Source organism: Bemisia tabaci, chromosome 1, assembly GCF_918797505.1.
Source record: "Bemisia tabaci chromosome 1, PGI_BMITA_v3".
NCBI lineage: Eukaryota > Metazoa > Arthropoda > Insecta > Hemiptera > Aleyrodidae > Bemisia > Bemisia tabaci.
In genome coordinates, this window is record NC_092793.1 from 71,091,676 (window position 1) to 71,113,795 (window position 22,120).

Consider the following 22,120-nt stretch of genomic DNA (forward strand, 5'->3'; position numbering starts at 1 on the left):
AATGAAGGGGGAAAAAAAGAAATGTATAAATTACAATTTAATATGATTGACCTCAGAATGTGACAAGCAATTCAATTATAAAAAGGAGAAAAAATTGAGTGAAATTACAAAAAATTAGCCTCTTGCAAGGGGCTTTCTTGTATGAGTTTTGACCTGAAGACAAGTAAATCCCGTTATATTATTAAAACGAAATTGACTCCATAGTTTAATGCCTTAGTTTCTTGAATACGATTATTTTAAGCACTCGAAAATTTATACCAGCAATTTTACCCATGGGGTGATTTCCTGAGAGCTGATAATATCACGAATTTCTCATAGAGCCCTTCAAAAATGGCTTGCTTTTTGGGCAGCCGATTCGGCCATCAAACCGGGGTTTAAATGGAAGCTGATAATAACACAAAGCTCTGAGAAAAATTTTGAGATGAGTATAGGAACGGTTTGTAAATTACGAGGAGAGGCGGGCATTCTGTTCAGCATATCGATACATAAGTATTTTCACACGTAGAATTTAATTTTCACGTCAGGGAGTCGACATATTTTGATTTTTTTTATTTTATACGGAAAATTTATGGTTTTTCGGGATTGAAATTACTTACAATTGTTTCATGAAAAATGAATGCACCCAAAATGACTATAGCATTTTGACTTTCACATACGTGCACTCACTAAATTGATTGGTAAATTCAAAGAGTGGGTACATCGACCTGGTATATCAAGTTTCTGCGATTTTTTACGGCAAATCGGTAGATTTTCGGGATGTGGATTGCTTACTTTCAATTCATGAATGAATAAAGCATGGACATGGTTGAGCTTCTTTGCATGAAAAGACGTTTAAAATAACAAAATCAAGACATATTTAAGACAATTGCATTTATATCGAGTCAATTTCTTTTCAATAATATAACGGGATTTATAATACCGGTGATTTGGGTATTTTAGCCCCAAAATACCTTTAAATCGACTTTATCTTCTAGGAGTTCGACAGAATTTTTCCTTTCTTCGCTTAAATTTTTCCGTAGCACTTTTCTTCAAGAATCTGAAAAGATTTTGCTTGAGGCAGATCAAAAAACTTAAATTTGTTCGAATAGCTTTCTAGATTCACAATACACGGTCTCGTGAAGGTGCGTCGTTGACCTTGCAGTGTTGGATCGTGAATTCTCTTGTTGTGCTGCTTGCCTTTTTTGAAATCTCTGTAAATGAAAACTAAAGGGGTTGATATGTGCGAGTTAATGACGCGCCTTATCAACACATTGTGTTGGAGTTCACTGCTTGTTTTAGGCTCCTGTCACATTAATTTATGTACTTTTATCTCGCAGTGTACTTTCAGAAAGTGTTCCTTTTTAACTATCCGTCACGTGCAAGTAACTTAAACCGTCTGAGGAACGGGCTCGGCTCCTGCCAGCTGATTAGCTTGTTAGATTCCTCCTACATGTTTGAAAGTTTCCAAAGAAATAATTGAATCCGACAGATTTAACTTAACGTTATCAAGGAATTCAATAACCAGGGTGTCTACAAGTCCGGAATTCCCGGAAAGTCCGGAAATAGGACTTATTTTTCAAGGGCGGTCCGGAACTCCGGAAGTACTGAAAAAATGTGGAAATTCCGCAAGAAGGTCCGGAATTTTTGTCATTTTTGTCACAATTTGAGCGAGAAATCCAAATTTTTGAAATTTTTCGAATTTCGTCGATTGGAGGTACTGAAAAAGTACTGAATTTTCCTGTTGAGAAGGCACTGAATTTCTTGGGAATGTACTGAAAAAGTGCTGTAAAAGTACTGATTTTTGGCCAGCCTGTTTTAGTAGACATCCTGATAACGCGGAAAAATTGGTGTGTGACCTGTACAAAGTCTGAAGATCTGAGTCACTGAGTCAGTTTTGGATCCTCTGTATCAGGCTTCCATTTCGCCTGAGCCTCTTTATTTTTCCCGCGACCATTTTGTTCGACCATTTTAAGTAAACTCTCGATTTTTTTTACTTCGCTCTTGGTTTGCCGATACGTGCGGTCATATCTAGTTTCGTTAGGATGTTGTGCCTATAGATCGGAGCTAGATTTGCTCTCGTGAGAGTCCATCTCGGGTGAGTCTCGACTCCTCGCGGAGGCAGCCGAGCGGGGCGAGAGAACCGGAAAAGGAGGAAACGCTGAATTCCAGAGCGCAAATCGCTCAACTGATGGCGCCTGTTACCGCGTTACCGCACCGCGACACCACGACACCTCAAGACTGATTCACCAACGTAACACCCATCCCCCTCCTCCTCCCTCGCCCCGCGCTGCTGTCGCTCAGCCCTGGATTCGCGACACTCCGTTGCAATCCCGCGGTAAAACTCTACTTATATTGGGCCTAAACGGATCAAAAAGAATCGTCGCTTGCACAGGGTTTCCAGCCGTTCGGGAAATCTGCAATTTTCCGATGGAAAAGTGGGACTTACAAACTTGGCAGAGTGTCTACTACGGCCGGAATTTCCGGAAAGTCTGGAAATAGTACTGTTTTTTAAGGGCGGTTTCGGAAGGACGGAAAAGATGCGGAAATTCCGCAAGAAGGTCCGGATTTTTTGTCATTTTTGTCGCAATTTGAGCGAGAAATTCAAATGTGAAATTTTTCGAGCTTTGGTCGAATGGAGGTCCTGAAAATGTACTGAATTTTTTTGTTGAGGAGGTACTGAATTTCTTGAGATTGTACTGAAAAAGTACTGTAAAAGTACTGATTTTTGGCCGGTGTGTATTAGTAGACACCCTGCTTGGGAAAGTCGGGGAATTTCCTTGGAAAATGCGAAAAACAGGACATTTTTTTAATGAATTAAGAAACGAAAAAACGACGATTCCTATCTTTCAATCTTCCAATTTTCGTATCCTTGAATTGCCCGCTATCGAGTGTGGAATCCAGAGCTTTGGCAGCAGTCAGAGGAAACCCTCAATTTCGTCTGGGAAATCCAAAGGTGTTTTCTTTGACACACCCCTAAGAGCCTAAGACACTCATCCAAAAAAAAAAAATTTCCAGCTCAATCTTAGAATCATCTCAAGGAATTACTAGCAAGTACCAAATTTCATGGTTTATTTTTTAGGGCTCTTAATACAATAATTTGTTCTCTCCCTTCTCCTCCGCTCTTTTGAGCTCCCGCAGCTCGGAGGGATTTAATTGTCGAATCCGTGCTGAACCGACAAAAAATTTCGATTTTGACTTCTACAATCGTTTCTCGAATGTCTGACGTGAACACCGAGACATCCCGTTCTATCGTACCTTCAAACTGGAGACGCCTTCAGCACAGTGGGCTAAAATTGATAGACAAAGCGATAGACAAAGAAGACCAAGGGAAATTGGAGCGATCCTGTTGGTTTAAATGGTTTGTTTTGAAAGACTAAAGATGAAAGCGATGGATCCACGTGGGTTACTGGTTGCCGTCTCAAGTTAGTCGATTACTAACGTCTTATGTCCATTGCAAACAACCGCTTCCACCAATCGGATCGCTCCATTTTCACTACGTCTTCTTCCTCCATAGCTTTGTCTATCAATTTCAATGATCAGCCCGAATAGCGCGACAAGATAAAGTGAATCGTGGCATATTCAAATGGTTAAAAAGAGCAACGGTAACTAAACGGTATCACGGAGGCACAGGCAATGGCATGCACGACGTTGCTTCGTCCTACCGAAACGCAAAACCACATATCTCCACCAGGTTTCCATCAAACTTGAGCGGTTTCTGCTGCTGAGCGTATAGTCGTAGCCGCTGCGCTTATCCCATCAGCTCCTCCGGCTGTCTCACCTCTCGAGTTCTTCATCGGCACTGTTGCCAAGTTTGTGGATCCGCCCCGATGTTGAAGTGATGGAAGACGAAGGGGGTACGGGTTCCCCGACGAGTTGGCAACTTGAGGGCCGCAACTGGGACGGGCGTCTTCGCCGTCGTCGGCGGGTCGGCGGGGCGACCTTGCAATCCGTACCCCTGCCTCTGATTCTCCACGTCATGTCACGTCAGGCAAGAGTTGCTCTTTCTTGGCATCTCAGTCACCAACATGACCCATTGCTCGCTCTTCCATGTTACTCAAGAGAACAGTAATAAGTGCGAAAATGGAAGTTTCAAGAAAGAGACCCTCCTGCTAGCGTCTGAGCGGAAAAGATTATTGAACAAACCCTCGGTCTACGTAAAATTGTTGGTGCTCACCCAAAATCAGTGGTAGGTCTAAAAACCACTTAAAAGCTACTTAATGCCCTTCCCTCTGAGATGAGAACAATCCTTAACAGTGGCGAAATAATCGTCTTCTTTCTCAAACTTAGGGCTTTTGTCTTGGAGAGTGCATTCTACCATGTCGACGACCTCTCGAATCTCTAGCCTTAATCCATCGCTTCCGTCATTTTCTTATATTGCTCTTACATTGCCTAATTTTAATCATTTGTACGATCTGTATCTGAATCATTTGTACGACTTGTACGATCCCTTAAAGGGAGTATATGTACCAACTGTAAATAAATAAAATAAATAAAAAAACAGCTTGGGAATTTTGCCTTGTCATGTTGGGAGGGGGGCCGTGGAGCACACCCATCTAGAAGATAGAAGGGTCGAAAGGTCTCCTCGATAAATGTTCTGCAAAGAATCCCTCACAGATCCAGAGTTTCCTCAGCCAGGGTGTACCGGGAAATGTCAGAGAATTTTACAAAGTCAGGGAAAACCTGAAAATGCCAGGGAAAATGACAATAAGTTCCCTTTGTTTGCTTTCTAGAATGGGTTTTACGTAATTTTGCGAGAAAAATATTTCAAATCATGTTCTTAACCATCTGGCATAATTATATCTTCAATGCATCGATTGCGTCGCATTCGATAGCTTTGATGTATCGTTTTTTGAACCAAAATTTTAACCTCAAACAAAAATTTTAGGAGTTAAGTTAGGGAAGCTGAAAAGTGGAAAGAAAAAATTCCTAACAATTTCACTTTTCATTGCTATGTAATACTCACGAAAAAATCACAAAAACCCGTTCTCATAGATTACTGCTTGATAGACTTTTGAGAGTATCTTTACATGTTGCACCAATCGATACGCAGAACCCCGGTTTATGTATCGCATAATATCCATTATCAGGGAATTTTACCAAATTATGTCAGAGAAATCAGGGAAATGTCAGGGCCAAGGAGTTCCGTTTTTCAAATTCTGTCGCAATCTTGTCGATCGAATTTTAAGCAGTTTTAGTGTGAGATTTATGAAATTTTTGAGTTTTCAAAGTGACGGACTTCACCTTTTTACCGTGATTTTTCTTGATTGATAAGTTTCAAGGAAAAATAGCAAAGACAAGTGGGCAGGGGCGTTAAACTTGCCAACATTTTTTAGGTAACAAATAAACGACATTCCTCCCCTCTTCCCCAAAAAATGATTTTCCCAAAATTTAAATGGGATACTGACATCAATACATTCATCGCAAAGCTTACCACGCCCACTTAGTACTGCATTCGCGTTGTAAACATCTATCGGCTATCATCTAGATATCCCTTGCTAAGGCAGAAGGCCGTATGAACATTCAGGAGTTGCCAAATTTCCCCGGATAAAACATGTACTCTTGAGGAAAGTTATTTTTATTTTTCCTTGAAATTTTCAGATATTTTAGATTAAATTGGGAACAAAACTGTCTGAAAAATTGGAAGAAAAATATTTAGAATTTTCCTTGAAAATTCGTTGACTAAAGGTAATATGGCAACGAATGAAGGCTCATACGGCGTTTTTCCTTAGCACGGCAGTATTCGACAGCGGGAAGGAAAGGAGCTCCCTGAATTCCGGTGCCACGTTGGACCGACCGAATCTTTGGAAGCTGACCTGATTTTCCTCGTTTTCCTCCGCGACAGAAGTCGTCGACGAAAGAATTTCCACGAGACAGCACTGTCCGTACAAACAATGGTCGAGTAAAATGTGACACTCTCGGCGTTGGCGATTATCCGCGAAATCGGCTCAAATGTTGCGGATTTCGAAACGGAGCTCTCTCATTACCGGCGATGGCGTGGCCGGCCAGGAGGTTGGCGCCAGCTGGAAGCTGCCAAGTGGCTCGAAAAAAGGAGGTTTTCTTCGAGGCGTGATCCGAATATTCCGGGGAACATCGCCGCCAACTGCGGGGAATCTGCTTCGCTGCCATTTGAACGTATTTCTATCAAACGGAACTATGTGCATTAAGAAATGAGCCCTGATACCCATAAGAGAATATGCATAACAGGGCTCACGTCATAATGCACATAGTTCCGTTTGACAGAAATGCGTCCATTTGATCGTATTGCATTGTGCTGTTGTTCTGCGGGCATGACTCCATGATCCTGTCGGCGAGTCAAGTCGTGAAGTTCGAGTTTCAGCCTCAGTCGCCCGCCGCACCGAGGTTTTGCAGCAATTGAACCGGTTGGTTAAAATGTAATAAGTTTATTGAGAGTTGAACTTTGAGGTCTGTCATGATGCCTATCTTCTAGGGTTCATCAGAAAGTTGACGTGTTCGATGTAAACATCGACTCGGTCTCATCCCGGCGAAGCCTCCTCTTCATCATTTAACCCGTGTGTCCTCATCTTTCGTGTCCACCTCTCACTTTGCGCGTGTTCAAAAATCGTGTTTTCACGGGGAGGTTGTGAAGATTCGCAAAAGCTAGCAATGTCTGTCAAAATTCGAGTCTCTATAATGAGGGAAAATCAATTTCGGCCGAATCAAGAGAAGGGGTCTAGGCAGAAGCGTGAGAAGATACACAAATATGAGTCTGGACATTTACGAAGCTGGTATCTTGGATTTTGCCAATGGTTGCAGATTACGACCGAGCACGGTATAACCGTGGCTCCAGTTCCCTTACCCATCGATCTATTCAACAAGCGCGATCACCAGTCATCATGATTTTTTTCAAAGCATCTAAAATTTTCTCAAGACCAGAAGCAAGCCGGGGTCGATCACATTTGAGGGGCTTGGAGGATAAGACGCATAAGTGCAGTTTTTGAAAACTTTGAGGTACTAATGATTTCAAGTAAAGTAGTCTTAATGCATATTCTGTGAAAAATTCACTCCTACATTCCTACTTTTAAGCAACAAAAAGTCAGTTTGAACTTTCTTTTCGCCGTAAGTATCCACATAATTCCGAAACTTCAACCGCACGTATTTCTCGAAATAGTAAAAACTGCACTTATGCGCCTTGTCCTGCAAGCCCCTCATTTCCGATCACACGAACCAAGCTTGCGCAAAAATTGTGGGAAGCCTCGCATATTTTTTTTTTGGTCGTCCGACGTATAAAAATAGTAAAACATGGGTTGATTAAAGTTTCTCTCCACTGGTTGACCGAAAAACCTGACGACTAAAAACGAAAGAAGAATAAAAGGCCATCACTTTTTGTGGAAGCGCCTTTTTGGCTCGCACCATGGTGAAAAGCAGGGAACTTTTTCAACCTCTGAGTGCAAGCAACCTGGAAAAACTCTTTACACCTCAGCATACTGCATAGTATGAAGGAAATCTATGAAACGGAACAGAAATGACCTGTCATTATTTTATATTCTCCCTCACAAATGCCGTCCTATTTTCCTCACGTCCGTTTAATCTGGGTCTCTTTGCCTCGGTTATATTTCAATGGCCTTATTGAGTCAGCGGATCGTGGCTTATTTTGAGCCACTAAAGCGACGAGCCGCGAAAATGGTGCCTGTTAGCTATCAGGTTATCAGCAAGGAAAAGGTAACTTTCGCGGTGAATGACCTGTAACACATGGAGACCTGTCAAACGTACTGCTGTGTAAAAGAAGAACGCCGTATGAGCCATAGCCGTATGCTAAATTCCATCTGACAAGTAACAACATTTCAGGAAGCTCGGGATTGGCTTTCCTCCATGTTGCGAACAGTTTTATTCGCGGTTTAGTGTGAGTGTCTGAAAATTTTTAGGAAAAATATCCATAACTTCCCCTGAAAATAAGTATTTTACCGGGAGAATATTGGCAACATTCATTTGCTCATACGGCTTTTTTCCTCACTGCGGCAGCTTATCCGTTCAATCCGTTCATGCATGCAAATAGGAGGTGGCTCCTCTGCGATTCTGCATCCTGCATCGAGTGCAACTTGCCTCCATCACTCATTAATCGCCCTCAAACCGCCATCATTTAATGTAGTGTGAAGAAAAAGATTAGGAAGCGTTTCTCTCCAATGAGCTATGGAGAAAAAAGGAGGAATTGAATTTTAGGTCTCGAGACACGTAAATGAAAGTTTCAAAAATAACCATTGATTCTCGTCAAATCTTGTCTACGTTGCAAAATGTCTCCTATAAAACTGACTATGAAACCATGATTCAATTCATTATCTTACTTCGCTGAAGCTCAAATGCATAACCGTTTAGTTGAAGGAAAACTGGGTCTTGACTGGTTTCCGAATTTTCCCATTTTATAGTTTATGGAGGCTCTGCACCCCTGTTTAAGCGCCCTCTTCAGTTTCAAAAAGAGTTGTGGAAAATTGGAGATTGAATTGCGAAAGGATGGGTAAAGTAAAGAACAGAGGGAATAAGGTTTACCAAAGATCAATTTCTTTCATCATTCGTGGTTTTTTTCACTTTTTCTTTTCTTTTTTTGTTATTCAATTAAATCTATGGTGTGCTATGTAAAGGAAAATACAGTTTTCTGACTAACCAAAATTATGTCGGCAGTCTCCGAGCGACAGTCGATTGAGATTAAGAGCCGGTATCTTAATTGGGTTTTCGCACTAGCCAGGCGGAATAATGTTGTTTTAAATTATGTTATTATATTTATTGAACAATGAATGAAGATTACTATTACTATCATTGCCTTCAATCGACGTTATATTTTATAAAACTTTTACTTAACGTGTATCCTTCATGCTCCAACTTTTCAAACTGAGCGGCAGGGAAGCACGAGCAAGTTGAGACAGAGTTTTCCTTCAACTGGACAGTTATGCAATTTGGGCTACATAGGAGTTGAAATAGTTGTATCGCCGCCTTTACAATCGGTGAAAGAGTTTTACGTTCATTGCAATGTTGAGTTGGTAAGATTTGACGATCTGACACGTTTTGATGGTACTTTTTAAAACTTCACGTCACCTTCTACTCGAAAAATTGGGTTTTTTTTCACCCCCGTTGTTTTCGTCGGATTTTCGTCTGGTCATTTGTGCTTTTATGCACAAATATTATATTGCATCATCTCCATCTCTACGTTTACTAGGTATCAGTTGCTGCTGATTTATAAGCATCGACTACAAACAGATGGAAATCAAATCAAACTGGCGCGGCTATCGTATTTCAAATGGTTGTTCGGAAATGCGGCGTAATTTAGGAAAAGTATAATGTCAGCTATAGAATACAATCTTCTTTCTCTTGTTGTCGATTGACCTTGATCTCGGACCATCAAAATAAATTATTTGCTTAAGTAAACGGATGAACTTCAGAGGCGTGCCGTGCTTTGCGATAAATCGATGCCGTTTAAACCTGTGGAAAAGGATCGATTATCAGAGGTTTCGCAACGGACACCTTAATAATCAATTCTTTACCTCAGCTTCAAATTGAAAAATATCGATAGTATATAATTCATGCTGCACGACTGATGAATTTGTAGAGTATTCCCTAACTGTATAGTGCCCCTCTCTCCTCTCTCCCTTGTAACGGATAAATCCACTGGTCCCCTCCTCCCCTCTGTAGACCAAATGGACTACATTTTGCAATTTGGAACTATAAATTCTAGCCCGGTTTAAAAACAACGCATGTGCCATTAGTTTCCCTATGCACATAAGTGTTTTTCCAGAAGAGCCGGAATTTATAGTTCCAAATTACAAAATGCAGTCCAAATCTCTCTCTGTACTGGACGGGTCTTCCGGTCCCTTAAGATCCGCTACTCGAGAGAGAGAACTGTCCTATAAACAGTAGCAAGGATCGTCCACTCAAGCAGAGTCTGCGCACCAAATGTCCAAGTAAACGGAAATCGATTAACCCTCTTAGAGAAACTTCAATTAAATGTAATACAACGTAAAAACTGATCATTTTATCGCATTCCTACCGCAATTATGGAGGTTCCAATTTTAAGAGAAAGCCATCAGCTTTAGCAACATTTTTGTTAAGAAAAATTGTAGCTTTCAATCGCGGCGAGTATCCTGTAAACTAGTCTTGTGGATACTAGGTTTCATGAGGTCATTATTTTATGGAGGTAAAATGTAAATGAGACCAACGCGGCAGACTTAGACCGAGTGACGAGGATCGTTGTATGTGAGGAGTATAAAAAATTCACTGCGCATAATCGATCAAGAAACGTTTGTAAACGCGAATCAATCGATTTTCTCGCTCGTCCTCTTGCACGGCGAGAAAAACAACCGCGCAAATCGGCGATTAAAAAATAATGATATAAATCATCAGGTTGATAACCCCAGGAGAAGTCAGACTGAGAGACGGAATTGATGGGTCAAGGCTATTCCCATATCTCTAATCTACCCATCAGTGCATCTCATTCTCTCACGATGATAGTGAGGTTTTTTCTTTTCTTAATGCGAGTTTCTGCTTTATATCGAATGTCATTATTGTCTCCTCTTAGTTCTCCTTCCACAAGAAGTTTAATCTAAGGCAGTTTTTGGTCATTTCTTTTGGAGGATGGCCAAAGCTGTTAGATAAGCACTCGTCCAAATTCAGAAACTTGAATTCTTATTTGCTGTAACTTAACAAATTATTTGAACAGTAGCTACTTTGTAATTTGAATGTGTAGCAGTTCATTCGACTAAATGATCAGACGTTATAATTTTACCAATACCTAATTCTAAAAAAAAAATTGTTTCCGTGAATGTCAGATTATTGAAAATATGCCCGCTTGACAAGACTGAGCATAACCCTTTCTTAACCATGCATTACATATCGCATTTCGATGTCTAATCGGGCCTCTTTAAATTTTCAATAATCGGCCCGCTGCTGTACCTCACTGAAATTCGTCACTGAAACTGAACTATTAAACAAGTTAAAATCGGAATGAAATTATCGGCCTAAAATACTCGTAAATTAATGAATAAGTAAAAAAAAATTAATAACACTCTCGCATTAACATTATTTGGTTTTTTTTTCTTATCATTTTTTCAACTACTTCCGATGTAATATTTTAGATTATATCTTAAGAAATTGAGGTTTAACGGAAAATATGCTTGTTTTCAATGGAATTGCAGTATAATTCTTTCCGAGATCTTTACAGATGAAAGTGAAGATCCTAATGAACAAAAAAGGTATTATCATTATGAATTATTTGCCGTCACCCCAATGTCATCACTTTGACTCGGAATTACAATATAACACAATATAAATAACACCACATGTTGTGTCATGGGCTGCTCGTAAGTATCGTCTTTCTTACGATACGGAACTCGTGCCTCGAGCGCGTATCATGTCTTTTTAGTAGCCCGGCGCGCTGCGGTTTAAAACGCCTGCATTTCGCTCAGTATGCAACCTTGCCTTACCTAAGTGATAGTTTAGTTGCTTGCTGCACGGCATTTTTTCGTTTTTCGCGTTTGGCCGGTTTACTGTGAGCATCTTCATTGCTCGTATACGCAAGTTCTTTATTTATCGAAAATCGTGCCGCATCCCTGCGTAAACTTCGAAAGCTTTCCTTTATTGCTCGCTCAAATCTGGAACATGCTGAGCCCAAAGAATACCTACTTCTGCTTTGAGTAAAAAATGCATTTTGTCTCCGCATTGTGAATTCAGCTTGAATCTGCGGAGTGGTTACTTGTTTTGCTGCTGTTCGCTATTACTTATTTAAATATTTATTTTTATGTATATGGATATGAATACGATAATAAGAAGTCATATGTTGTGTCTACAAAAGTGACCTACATTGAAATCTGGGGGCAGTGTGGCGTTTTGTTTGCGATGCATCTTTTTCGCAATTTGCCAAACGGGTCCCACTGTAAGAACGCAAATAAACTTCCGAAACCGTGGGTCCAAAGATCATCGATACACAGGTTGTATACAAACGAGCATGGCTGTTCATTTGCGCATCTGAAAAACTCAGAGAGCACTATTAAACAGCAATTGAATCTCTTAGAATGTGCTTTTCAGGGAAACTTATGAATATTTTTCTTCCAATTCTTCAGGATATTTTATTCCCAACTCACTCTAGAATATCAAAAATTTTTAGGAAAAATTTGCGTAACCCTCTTAAAAAATACATTTTTATCCGGAGGAATTTGGCAACTCTCGAATGTTAGTGCGGCGTTTCTCCTTAGCACGGCAGAATAGTTGTGTCCGCGCAAGTTACAGTCCGACATTCTTTATTGTCGCGGCGCATTGCGCGGGATGCAGATTCGGGTCACCATCTAGCGTCTGGTGAGGCCTATTCTGCGAAAAGCTCACGAATCATCGTAAAAGCATGCCACTAGATGTCACGTAGTTTCAAAAGTAAACAAAGATCTCTTTGTCTGCCGGTTGGGCACAACTCAAGTCCTCATTACTTGCTTGGTATGGTGGCTCTAGAAAGAAAATGTGCTTCGTCAGTCCGCGTTTTGAAAGTCTGAACTCCGAAAATGTTTAATGCTGTTTTAGATTCTCCGAAAGAATGAATGTGGTAGATAAATAGGTTTTGAGAATGTATGTCAACGGCTGGAAAATGTGAGTGAGAATCAGCATAACGATAGAAAGTATATCATCAATCTGTTTCAATTTTTAGGGTGTTGCAGTTTACCCTGGTAAAAATTGGCGATAGGAGCTGAGTTTCAAAATACCATAGGAGTTCTCATAGCCGACTAAAGAAGGCTATAGAAAATCATATAGCTGGCTGTAGAAAGCGGTGCAAATCATATAGCCGGGCTATACGAAGCTATAAAAAAGTATACAGTCGGGCTATAGTTTCTATCGCCGGGCTTTACACTTTATCGCCATTGGCTATAAAAGGCTATAAGAAATTGTGTAGAAATTCGTGTGCTTTGGAAGTCTGGAAGTTGGAAATTTGAAGTTTGGAAGTGTTTTTTACAGAACTACCATAATGTTTACACAAAACACATTATATTTTCCTTTTAAACACATTTTTTTCATAAATTAAAATGAGAATAATCCATGCATACAGAGCGTGCAAACATTTCAGAATCATGAGCTGAAAAACGCTGACTCGGCGAAATTAAATATTAGAGCCTAACAAAAAGCGGAGCGGCGACGCACTGGCGCCTACAAACCTAACAGGGATACTTCACGCATTGCGCAATGCGTGAAGTATCACTGTTAGGTTTGTAGGCGCCAATGCGCGTTCCGTGCTCTCTGCCCGCCCGCCGCGCCACAGCGTGCCACGGCGGCGTCTGAAGTAACTATTTCACACCAGAGGTATTGCTCAGTATCATAAGAAATTGAAGGTGCTCCGACATATTCAGAATGACAGGCATCCTTCAAAAGTACGGAGCTTTCCTCGCAAAATATATCAAGATACTACGGCACAAAATGAGAGCGGTAGTCCAAAAACTCACTAAGTCCTGTTATCCGTATTTAGTAACGTTTAGCATACACTTTATCGCCAGGCTGTTGCTTAATCGCCATCGGCTATAAAAGGCTATAAGAAATTGTGTTGCCGGCTATAGAAGCTACTGGAAATCTTACAGCCGGCTTTAGGGCTATGGTATTTTGGAACACAGATTCTACTGCCAATTTTTACCAGGGTAATGATTATGAGATCGAGGAATTAGGTCCTTGCGAATGTTCCACACTGCCTGGAACAGTCTTCTAAATCAGTATGATCACGATCACGATTTTAAAGCCCCGAGCGAGAACTTAAAATTAGTTGAGCTTTTAATTAAATCACACCCAGGATCTCTGATAACGGAAATGGAAGTAGACTTGAAGTCTTCCCGCAGTTTTGTGCGGCATATCGGTCCTAGGTCAAAAGCAACAACTTTTGGGACCTCCCAAAATTTCAGGGGAGCCATAAACACATTGGATCTAGCGTCCAGACTCTTAAAAACATCGACAAGAAAAAATACTCTTGATTCAATCAGATTTAAGCTTAAATCAAGAACCAAGCCTCTTAATTTGAGCGGATTTCCTTTTGATTTAAGCTTAAATCTGATTGAATCAAGAGTCCTTTTTCTTATCAAGGTTTTCAAGAGTCTGGACTCTAGATCCAATGTGTTTTTTTTTTGTTTTTTTTTCCAGTGCTACCTGTTATCACTGTTTCAAGAGTCTGGACTCAAGATCCAATGGTTTTTTTTTCCAGTGCTACCTGTTATCACTGATGGGGCGATTCGCGCCGTCCAATTTTTGGCTACGGACAGGCTTTAAAACCACCGCGTTCGATAGTACGAATCTGTCGCGCGGCAAATTTTACGCCGCGCGGATTGTGTTTTGTGGAACCGTGGCTTAAAGCATCGAGTGCGCAATTTAATATTACTCAGCTCGTGTTTTGCACACCGGTTCCGGACTTTGATCCTTCGTCGCGTCAGTGAAGAGTTCGAAATTCTGTAACCGACGAAGTACGAAGGCGCACACCTTAAAGCGTTTTCGCGGAGGTAAACACACGACAATGAAAACGCGTGTTGTTCTATACCGTCATATCAGTTCTTCCTTCTGGAGTGTCCTAGTGATGATTTCAACTGCTCTTACAACTTTCCTATAACGTTAGTGCCGTGCAAACTGTGAGACTCCGTAAGAAAATGTCCTATTCCAGAAACCTGCTCGGACGAATTACTTTTTTTTTACCCCCTCGCAACTGAAATTTTTTCTCCGCTTCCCTTCTAGTGTGTGACGCAAAGGCTTGTTATTTTCATTTTAACTTGTGCGTTATTAGTCACGCTCTTTCAGAAAACTGTCGATTCTAATTTCCTCACTTTCGGGTGTTTGACAATGAGTGATTTTTACACTGAATAGCTCAAGGAAGAGTACCTCCTGCTAAGATAAACGCAGAATTAGAAAGGTAACTTTCTTTTACCTGTTCCCTTCAGAAGAATAATTTGACCGCGTTTAGTAGAAAAGAACCAAGCTACATCAGCCATTGCCAAATTTAACCGGGCAGTTCAATTTTTTCAAAGAGAACTTAAGTACAGATTCCTTTAAAAGTTTTAAGGAATTTGCTTTGTACTAAGCAGAAAATTTATTGAAATTTGCACAAAAATCCGCACAACCGTTTTCAAGTAGGTAAAAAATTGCCCAATTAAATGGCAATATAGCTCATGTGGCTTGGTTCCCTCCTGCTAAGCGCGATCCGATTGAGGATTGTAAAGTGTACAGCAGCATGTTAATCATGTCGGTTTTTTTGTTTCAGGGTAAAACAACATGTTGCAACAAATACTGAAAGACATGTACGTGGACCCTGACTTGCTGGCCGAGCTAGATGAGGAACAACGGCACACCCTCTGGTGTCGCATGCGGGAAGAGCAAGTGCGACGCTGGAAAATATGGGACCAACAGCACCCACCCATCCCACCGCGCCCTCCCAGTAAGTATACACCCTTCCGTTTTCTCTCGAAACCAAGTCCCTATCTCAAACCAGACTGGGTACTTCGGAGCCCTCCTACTATAATACAGGGTATCTACAAGTCCGGAATTTCCGGAAAGTCTGAAAATAGTACTGACTTTTTAAGGGCGGTCCGGAAGTACTGAAAAAGTGCGGACCAAATCCCGCAAGAAGGTCCGGAATTTTTTCCCTTTTTTTCTCATTTGTTGTCGCATTTTAAACGAGAAATTCAATTTTTTGAATTTCGTCAATTGGAGGTACTGAAAAAGTACTGAATTCTTCTGTTAAGAAGGTACTGAATTTCCTCGGAATGTACTGAAAAAGTACTGCAAAAGGATTGATTTTTCGCCACCCTATTTTAGTAATAACACCCTATTTTAGACACCCTGATAATATTTTGGGCAACGCTCAAGATAATCACCGTACGGCTCTTGATAGTATCGCACAAAAAAATGTCTATGGGTGCGTTGTCGCGATGTAAACTGCACAATTGTGCTTTTGATGATGTTTATGGGCGCAAAACAAACGACAATTTATTTCAGAGATGCACAAAAACCTCTTGAACATGCTAAATTTCCTTCATCACCAAATAGAGGCCTTCCAGAGCTGTTGCCTTCATGTAGATAGGTAAGAAAGCTGTCTCTGTCATTTCACAGTCCCTCTATATACCTGCAGGGCGATCCAGACCATCTGCGCTATGGTTTCTGCAGTTATTTAAGGTCGTACATAGTCGGGGACCGTAGGAACGAATCGGGAATTGACCCCAACAAATCTGACTCTTATCGCCCTGAAGCACCCGCGTGTTCCTTCCGGTTGTAAATGGGGGTTCTGATTTCAAAATGCAATTAGGTTCCCGGCAAACTTTTGAAATAATTCTATCAAAATCAGAAAAGGCAGAACATTTCAATCTCTATTCAAACCGAAAAGTCCGACGTCGCGGCCCATTCCTGTCCGAAATACTGACCCGTAAAGGCCGGTAAGGGCGACAGACAAGGTTGCCAGGTTGTGCGAGAAATATGAATATTTTACATGGGTTCAAATTGGGGAAAAGTGCTGTTTTTTAGCACTTTTTGCCAGAAATAGAGACAGAGCCCCCTCCCCCCCCCTTCATAAAGCACTAGACCGCTAATTTGACGTAGGGGCCTGGAAGAACGATTTGTTCCGGGTAATCGCCCCCTAAGAAGGAGAATTGGATGGACTTGAAGTCTTTCAGGGCCTCACTGACCGATTGTGAGCATAGGGGTCACTCCTGTACCTACCTTATGTAGGTATGAAGCCGTGGGGTTGGAGGACTACGGAACGGCACTATCAAATTCAGATTCTTTGGAGCCGATTACTCTGGAAAACGTCTTTTTTCCAAGCCTTCACGTCAATTTCAGGATTTGGTATTAGACGGAGGAGGGTTTCGCTCTCCATTTTTTAAGGGATAAGTATTTCAGACAACGATAGGCCAATTTTGGACTTATTGCAAATAATTCAGGTTCAAATTTTCAGCTCATTTTGATGGAATAATTTCAAAATAATGGTGGGAACCTCATCTTTTAAAATTATAATCTCCCTTTTACCGCCCCAAGGGAGCTGTGGGGATTTGCTTCAAGACGATGAAATTTAGATGCCTTGGGAGCGATTCAATTTTCGTTCTTGCAGCCCTCGACTTCCGCCTACATGAAATAACGGAGAACAAAACCTGATACGTGTATTCTGCATCACCCTGTAGTACGTCCAAACTGAGGTAGTGTTGCTTATCCAAGTGAAATTTTCTATGAAGTCATAAATGCCCAATAAAGCAATTTTCAACCGACCATTTTCAATCCGTCACAATTTGTATTGTCTCAAGTATCTCAACGAATAGAAAAGAAGGAAAATAATGAATCCATTCCTTCTCAACTAATATCAAGTTAGCTCCAACTGATTTCAAATCTGTTCAATCTTCCTTTTATCATTTTTGCATCTTGAATTGACAGAATAGATGTGCAACTTGCAGCGCACTGATAAATTGATGTATTGCAACTTTATAGACCTTTTTTAACTCAAGATTTATCATTTCAATTCTTATAATTTGTCGTCCAATTTGTTATAGATCCAGGAAAGAAAAAAGTACAGTGGCGCACTGGCAATGATGGTAACGAATGGGTATGGGTCATGGGCGAACACCCTGATGACAAGAGCATAGAGGAGATTCTAGAGGAAGAAGCAAGAGAAGCCGCCAGAAAACTTGCAGTCAAAGAAACGGAACAACTCAGGTTCTTATTTTTATTTGAATTTTTTAAAAAAGAATTAAGGATTGGCCTTGTACCTTCTTGATACCATTGGATCACTCTCCTGAATATTCCAAGATTGGCTCATTCAGGCCTGCCTGAAAATTTTGCGCAGATCATGTGAGAATGATATTGCACCTTTGAGAGGTTACCAATGACAATTAGTCCTCAACTCCTGCCTAAAATCCTTTCCCTCTACTTCAAAGCACCCTTGTAGCTGTAGTCATCAGGTGTAGTAGATAGGTAAAGTGATTTTGTGGGTATCATTACAAGTCAGAGTGTCAATATTCTGGCCTGCAAACCTTTAAAAACTCTATTAGAATTCTTCTTAGCAGCAAAATTATGTTTTAATCCATGCAGAGAATATCAAAGTTATATTGGAGTCTCATAATTTCAACTCTTATCCTGTTTTTGTCCCCTCTAAGTCTCAACATGAGCAATCGTTTGTTTTGAAAGGCAAGCCTAAGCTGGCAACTAATACAATTGGTCTCGTTTTCTTTATTTTTTGTATTTCTTGAAAAAAAAAAAAAAAAATCATGAATAACATGACTTCCCTCTGATTAAGATTGACGACTGCCTGGACAATATGTAAGCTTATTCCATTTGTGGGAGGCTTCATTCTCACTTGCATAATTGCATAATTAACTTTTCATCGGTAAACTTACGCGTTGAGGAAGAAAGAGGAAATAATGTACGTAAAACTGTCTTTCAAAATTTTTAAGGAGCGCGTATCTGCATTTGTTCTAATAAATGCACAATGACAATTTTTATTTTGTCAAAGCAATTGCCAAAACATGGTATGTTCTAAATTAATTTGTATCTACTTTTGGAAATTCAATATTTCATTTGCTTTTTTCTCATATATCTACCTCAAAGTTAGTTGAATACATTAGAGGAGCAATTTTTTTTTTTTCCTCAAGTAATTGTAAAGCCCTTTTATGCTGATTTTAATTGTTTTTTTGTTTTTTTACAGATTATCAGTTGACATGGAGATAAAAGATTTGAACGAGGACTTCAAGAAAAACTTATTAGAGTCAAAACCTAAGGAAAGCTCACACGGCAAATTAGATGATATTTTCTGTGCTGCAGTTCAAGGCGGAGACAATCCAAAAAAATTGATCATCCCCATGCAAGTCTCAGAAAAAAGAGACGTCCTTCAAGAGCTATCTCTCAATAAAGTGAGTGCCTAGTTTTGCTCCGTTTTCTTCGCCTAATATCAACTATTTTTTATGGTAAAACTGCAGAATTGAGTATCTCAGATTTTGGCACTCAAAACTTCCTGTTGTACCTACTTTATTTTCTACATGGGAAACTACTAAATGCCATTTCTTGAAAACTTCGGTGATTTCTCTCTTCTCTCCTGAAAGAATACTCTGTAAAAATTTCATACCATGGTGGTTTTGAAACGGTGCAACAGAGGTATGCATTTTCGCAGTTTCGCCGTCAATATGTGAGGGCAAAGGGTAATATTAGTAGAAAAATACCTTCCCTCTGCAAAATGAACAGAAATTAACCATCTTTAATGGTCTATGATGTAAAATCTGTGGCAGGATATTATCAGTCCAATAAGACAAACTAGAGCAAACTTGAAAGAGGAGCAGACAGCCTGAGTAAGCTTCCGTTGGGTCCCGAAAACTGAGCACTGTCAGAGAATTCCATCAAGTCTGGGAGTTTGACCAAAAAGACTCGAAATTTTGTCTATGAGTGCCTCAAGTCTTTTTTTTATCAATACATGTTCACATTTGTCTAGTGCCTTTTGAATTTTTACTTTGTTCTCAATGAAAAATGAATTTTTTCATTACATATTAACCTCCATTTAAGAATGCCTCTTGTGGTTGTTGGAGCACTAAGAGGTCAGTCGCACATTACCTAACAATGGAACTGTATTTTTTGTTTAAACATTGACATTGTCGCTTACTCTTAAAGTGAACCTCAATTTTGTTTAAGCCTCAATGGTCTAAGGTATACACTGAATAGTGAACAGAGGAATACCTAAGTGACAATGAAGTACCTATTGCAATTTTAGTTTAGTGCGTTATTGTATTGAAATGAGAAAGGTCCATATGTTTCTGCCTTCAGCAGTGAAAGTAGGTAATGCCCAAAAATTGTCTGTTTCCAGTTCTGCGCGTGCGAATTGTAGATGTAAAAAATTAGGGAATTTTGATCATTCTGGTCTGGGAGAAACACAAAATGTCCAGGAATTTTTTTCCTCCGAATCTGTAGACACTGTGTTTAGGAAATCACAAGGTGTGAAGCATCCTTGGCGCCTCTGCAGATCTAAAGTTATTTGGCAGTTTTAAATTTCTCTTCAAGAAATTCAATACTTGATATTCAACAAAAAAAGCATCACTATAAAGTTTGTATTTAATATTATCCTAAGTCCAAAATCCAGCTTTAGCTTACTTTCACTGGAAGAAAAAAGAAAGCGAAAATATTTCTTATCACTTGCCAATGTGCAAGTGTTGCACAAGTTTAATTGAGACCTGTGGTGAATTAAGTGAGTCTGGTGAGTTGTAATACTTTCTAACATTCAGGTTTTTCAAGGATAACAAGTTACAATTTTAAAAAGTACCTTGAGTCTTCTTACTAAAATTTGAACTGTCCCTTGTAAGTTAAAATCGAGATTTCAAATCTATTCATCCTGTTGAATTACATCATGTCAAGTTTTCTTCAAAATCTTTCTTCAGGTTAATGTCCCGCATTCATTAAAAGCTTGATTTGTTTCAAAACTTTTCACAAATTCTACTCAACACGGAAAGAAATTAAATGTTGATTTAGCATTTATACTGTAAAAAAGATGTCCGACAAGTTTCAAATGCTGATTTTACATTTTAACAAATGCTAACATAACTACGCCCACTGCAAAACGTACAAATTAAAATGTTATGTTAGCATTTTTGTATTGTAAAATCAGCATTTGAAACTTGTCGGACATCTTTTTAACAATATAAATGCTAAATCAACATTTAATTTTTTTCCGTGAAGTTCTCCAAGAACTTTTATAGCTCTTCACAGTTTTTAAATTTTATTTATGTATAAAATTGAATTGATTTTTTTCTAAATATTATCAATCTCCTGATCTTTTAACACTTAGTTTTTAAGTTTAAAAGTATTTATCATCATCCTCTTTGCCTTGTTCCAGGCCCAGAATGTCTCTGAGCGTGTGAAGCTGTGGGAACAAAAAGTGATGGATGAACGAACCTCTGTGATATTTAAAAATCTTCAACGCAAGAAACAGGAAGCAGTTCGAGAGGCTGAAGAAGCCTCCCAAAAACAAGAAAAAGTATGGAGAGAGCAAGGTGTGTATTCGTGCTAGCTCAGGAGACCTCATTCTAACTTTCTCTGCAAAAAATTGATCAACATAAATTGTAGGGATTTGTTTGTAAAAACACAATTCCAAGGTGTTATGAAATGCGTTAATCAACTCAGCGCCGAAGCTTTTCAACCTTTACGGTCATTATTAAGGCAATTAAAAGTAAACTACATCAAGCAATTGGACAATGCAAAGACAAAAAGCAAGAGATCAGGAAGCATACTATAATCTGAAAGGTCAAAGAACATTGTTAAAAATAGTAAAATAGCAAAATAGAAAGAAGTAATATGCAGTCAATTGATTGATAGCGAAAACCACTTCCACCTGTTTTCACCATCAATCAATGACTGCTTATGCAATGTTCTTTGACTTTTGAAATTCTAGTATGCTTCCTGATCTTTTGCTTTTTCAGGGTGTCTACAAGATTTTCAAAATGAAATTCCCTGACAATTCCAGGTTTTCCATGACAAAAAATGACAAAATTCCCTGACTTTTTGGGTTTAGCCATACGATGAACTAGTTAGAAAATATAAAAAAAAACTATCCTTAGGAATGACCCCGTAAAGTCATATTCTGAATTACCATGGCGTTGGAAGGAGTTGAGTAATACTTTTGAAAGGAACGAGATCCTAAATACTCAAAATAAAGCTAATTCCAAAATGGTATACTCAGACTAAAATTCACCTTCAAAATTTAATTTTTAAGCTCTATTACGCTCTCTTTGTGACATATTGCCTCGTATACTTTTGAAAATTCAAACTATAGTTCACCCTGGTGGTTTCATATATTGGCATATTACTTAGTGTCCTGAAAAAACAAGTCTCTTTTTCTTAAAATATAAAACAAGAGTTGTAAATGTGCCTAACTCAGGTAGATTTTGCTATAATCAAGAGGAAATATGAGTCTCTTCTCGATTTTAGATAAATTTCCTTGATTCGGGTTTTTTTTTTTTTTTTTTTTTTTTTAAGGTCAATTAATTCAGTGGATTCCAGAACCTATTGTTGGTATTGAATTTGTCTTATACTCAACAAGCGTTGGCTCGTTAGAATATAATCCACCAATAATATTTCTACAAGGTGGATGCACCAGTTGTGAACATGATGATTTAAGAACCAGAAAAATTTCACGCAAAATGCAGTTGACATTAAATATTTCTTTACTCAGTTAAAG

The 22,120-nt window shown here is 39.4% G+C and overlaps 1 protein-coding gene across 5 annotated transcripts in view; it reads left to right on the forward strand.

Annotated features, from left to right (window-relative positions):
• LOC109033153 (SH2 domain-containing protein 4B) overlaps positions 1 to 22,120 on the forward strand; it is a 97,134-nt gene that overhangs the window by 68,362 nt on the left and 6,652 nt on the right. For 3 of the 5 annotated variants that reach the window (XM_019045623.2, XM_019045624.2, XM_072306108.1), the window contains 4 exons: positions 15,188 to 15,361; positions 17,460 to 17,622; positions 18,611 to 18,815; positions 20,780 to 20,936. In XM_019045623.2, coding sequence (XP_018901168.1) covers positions 15,199 to 15,361; positions 17,460 to 17,622; positions 18,611 to 18,815; positions 20,780 to 20,936 — 688 coding nt within the window. In that variant the 5' untranslated portion in view covers positions 15,188 to 15,198. Of the gene's footprint in view, positions 1 to 14,417; positions 14,572 to 14,692; positions 14,840 to 15,187; positions 15,362 to 17,459; positions 17,623 to 18,610; positions 18,816 to 20,779; positions 20,937 to 22,120 lie in introns of those variants that run through there. The other 2 variants (XM_019045625.2, XM_072306109.1) reach the window with 2 other exon arrangements.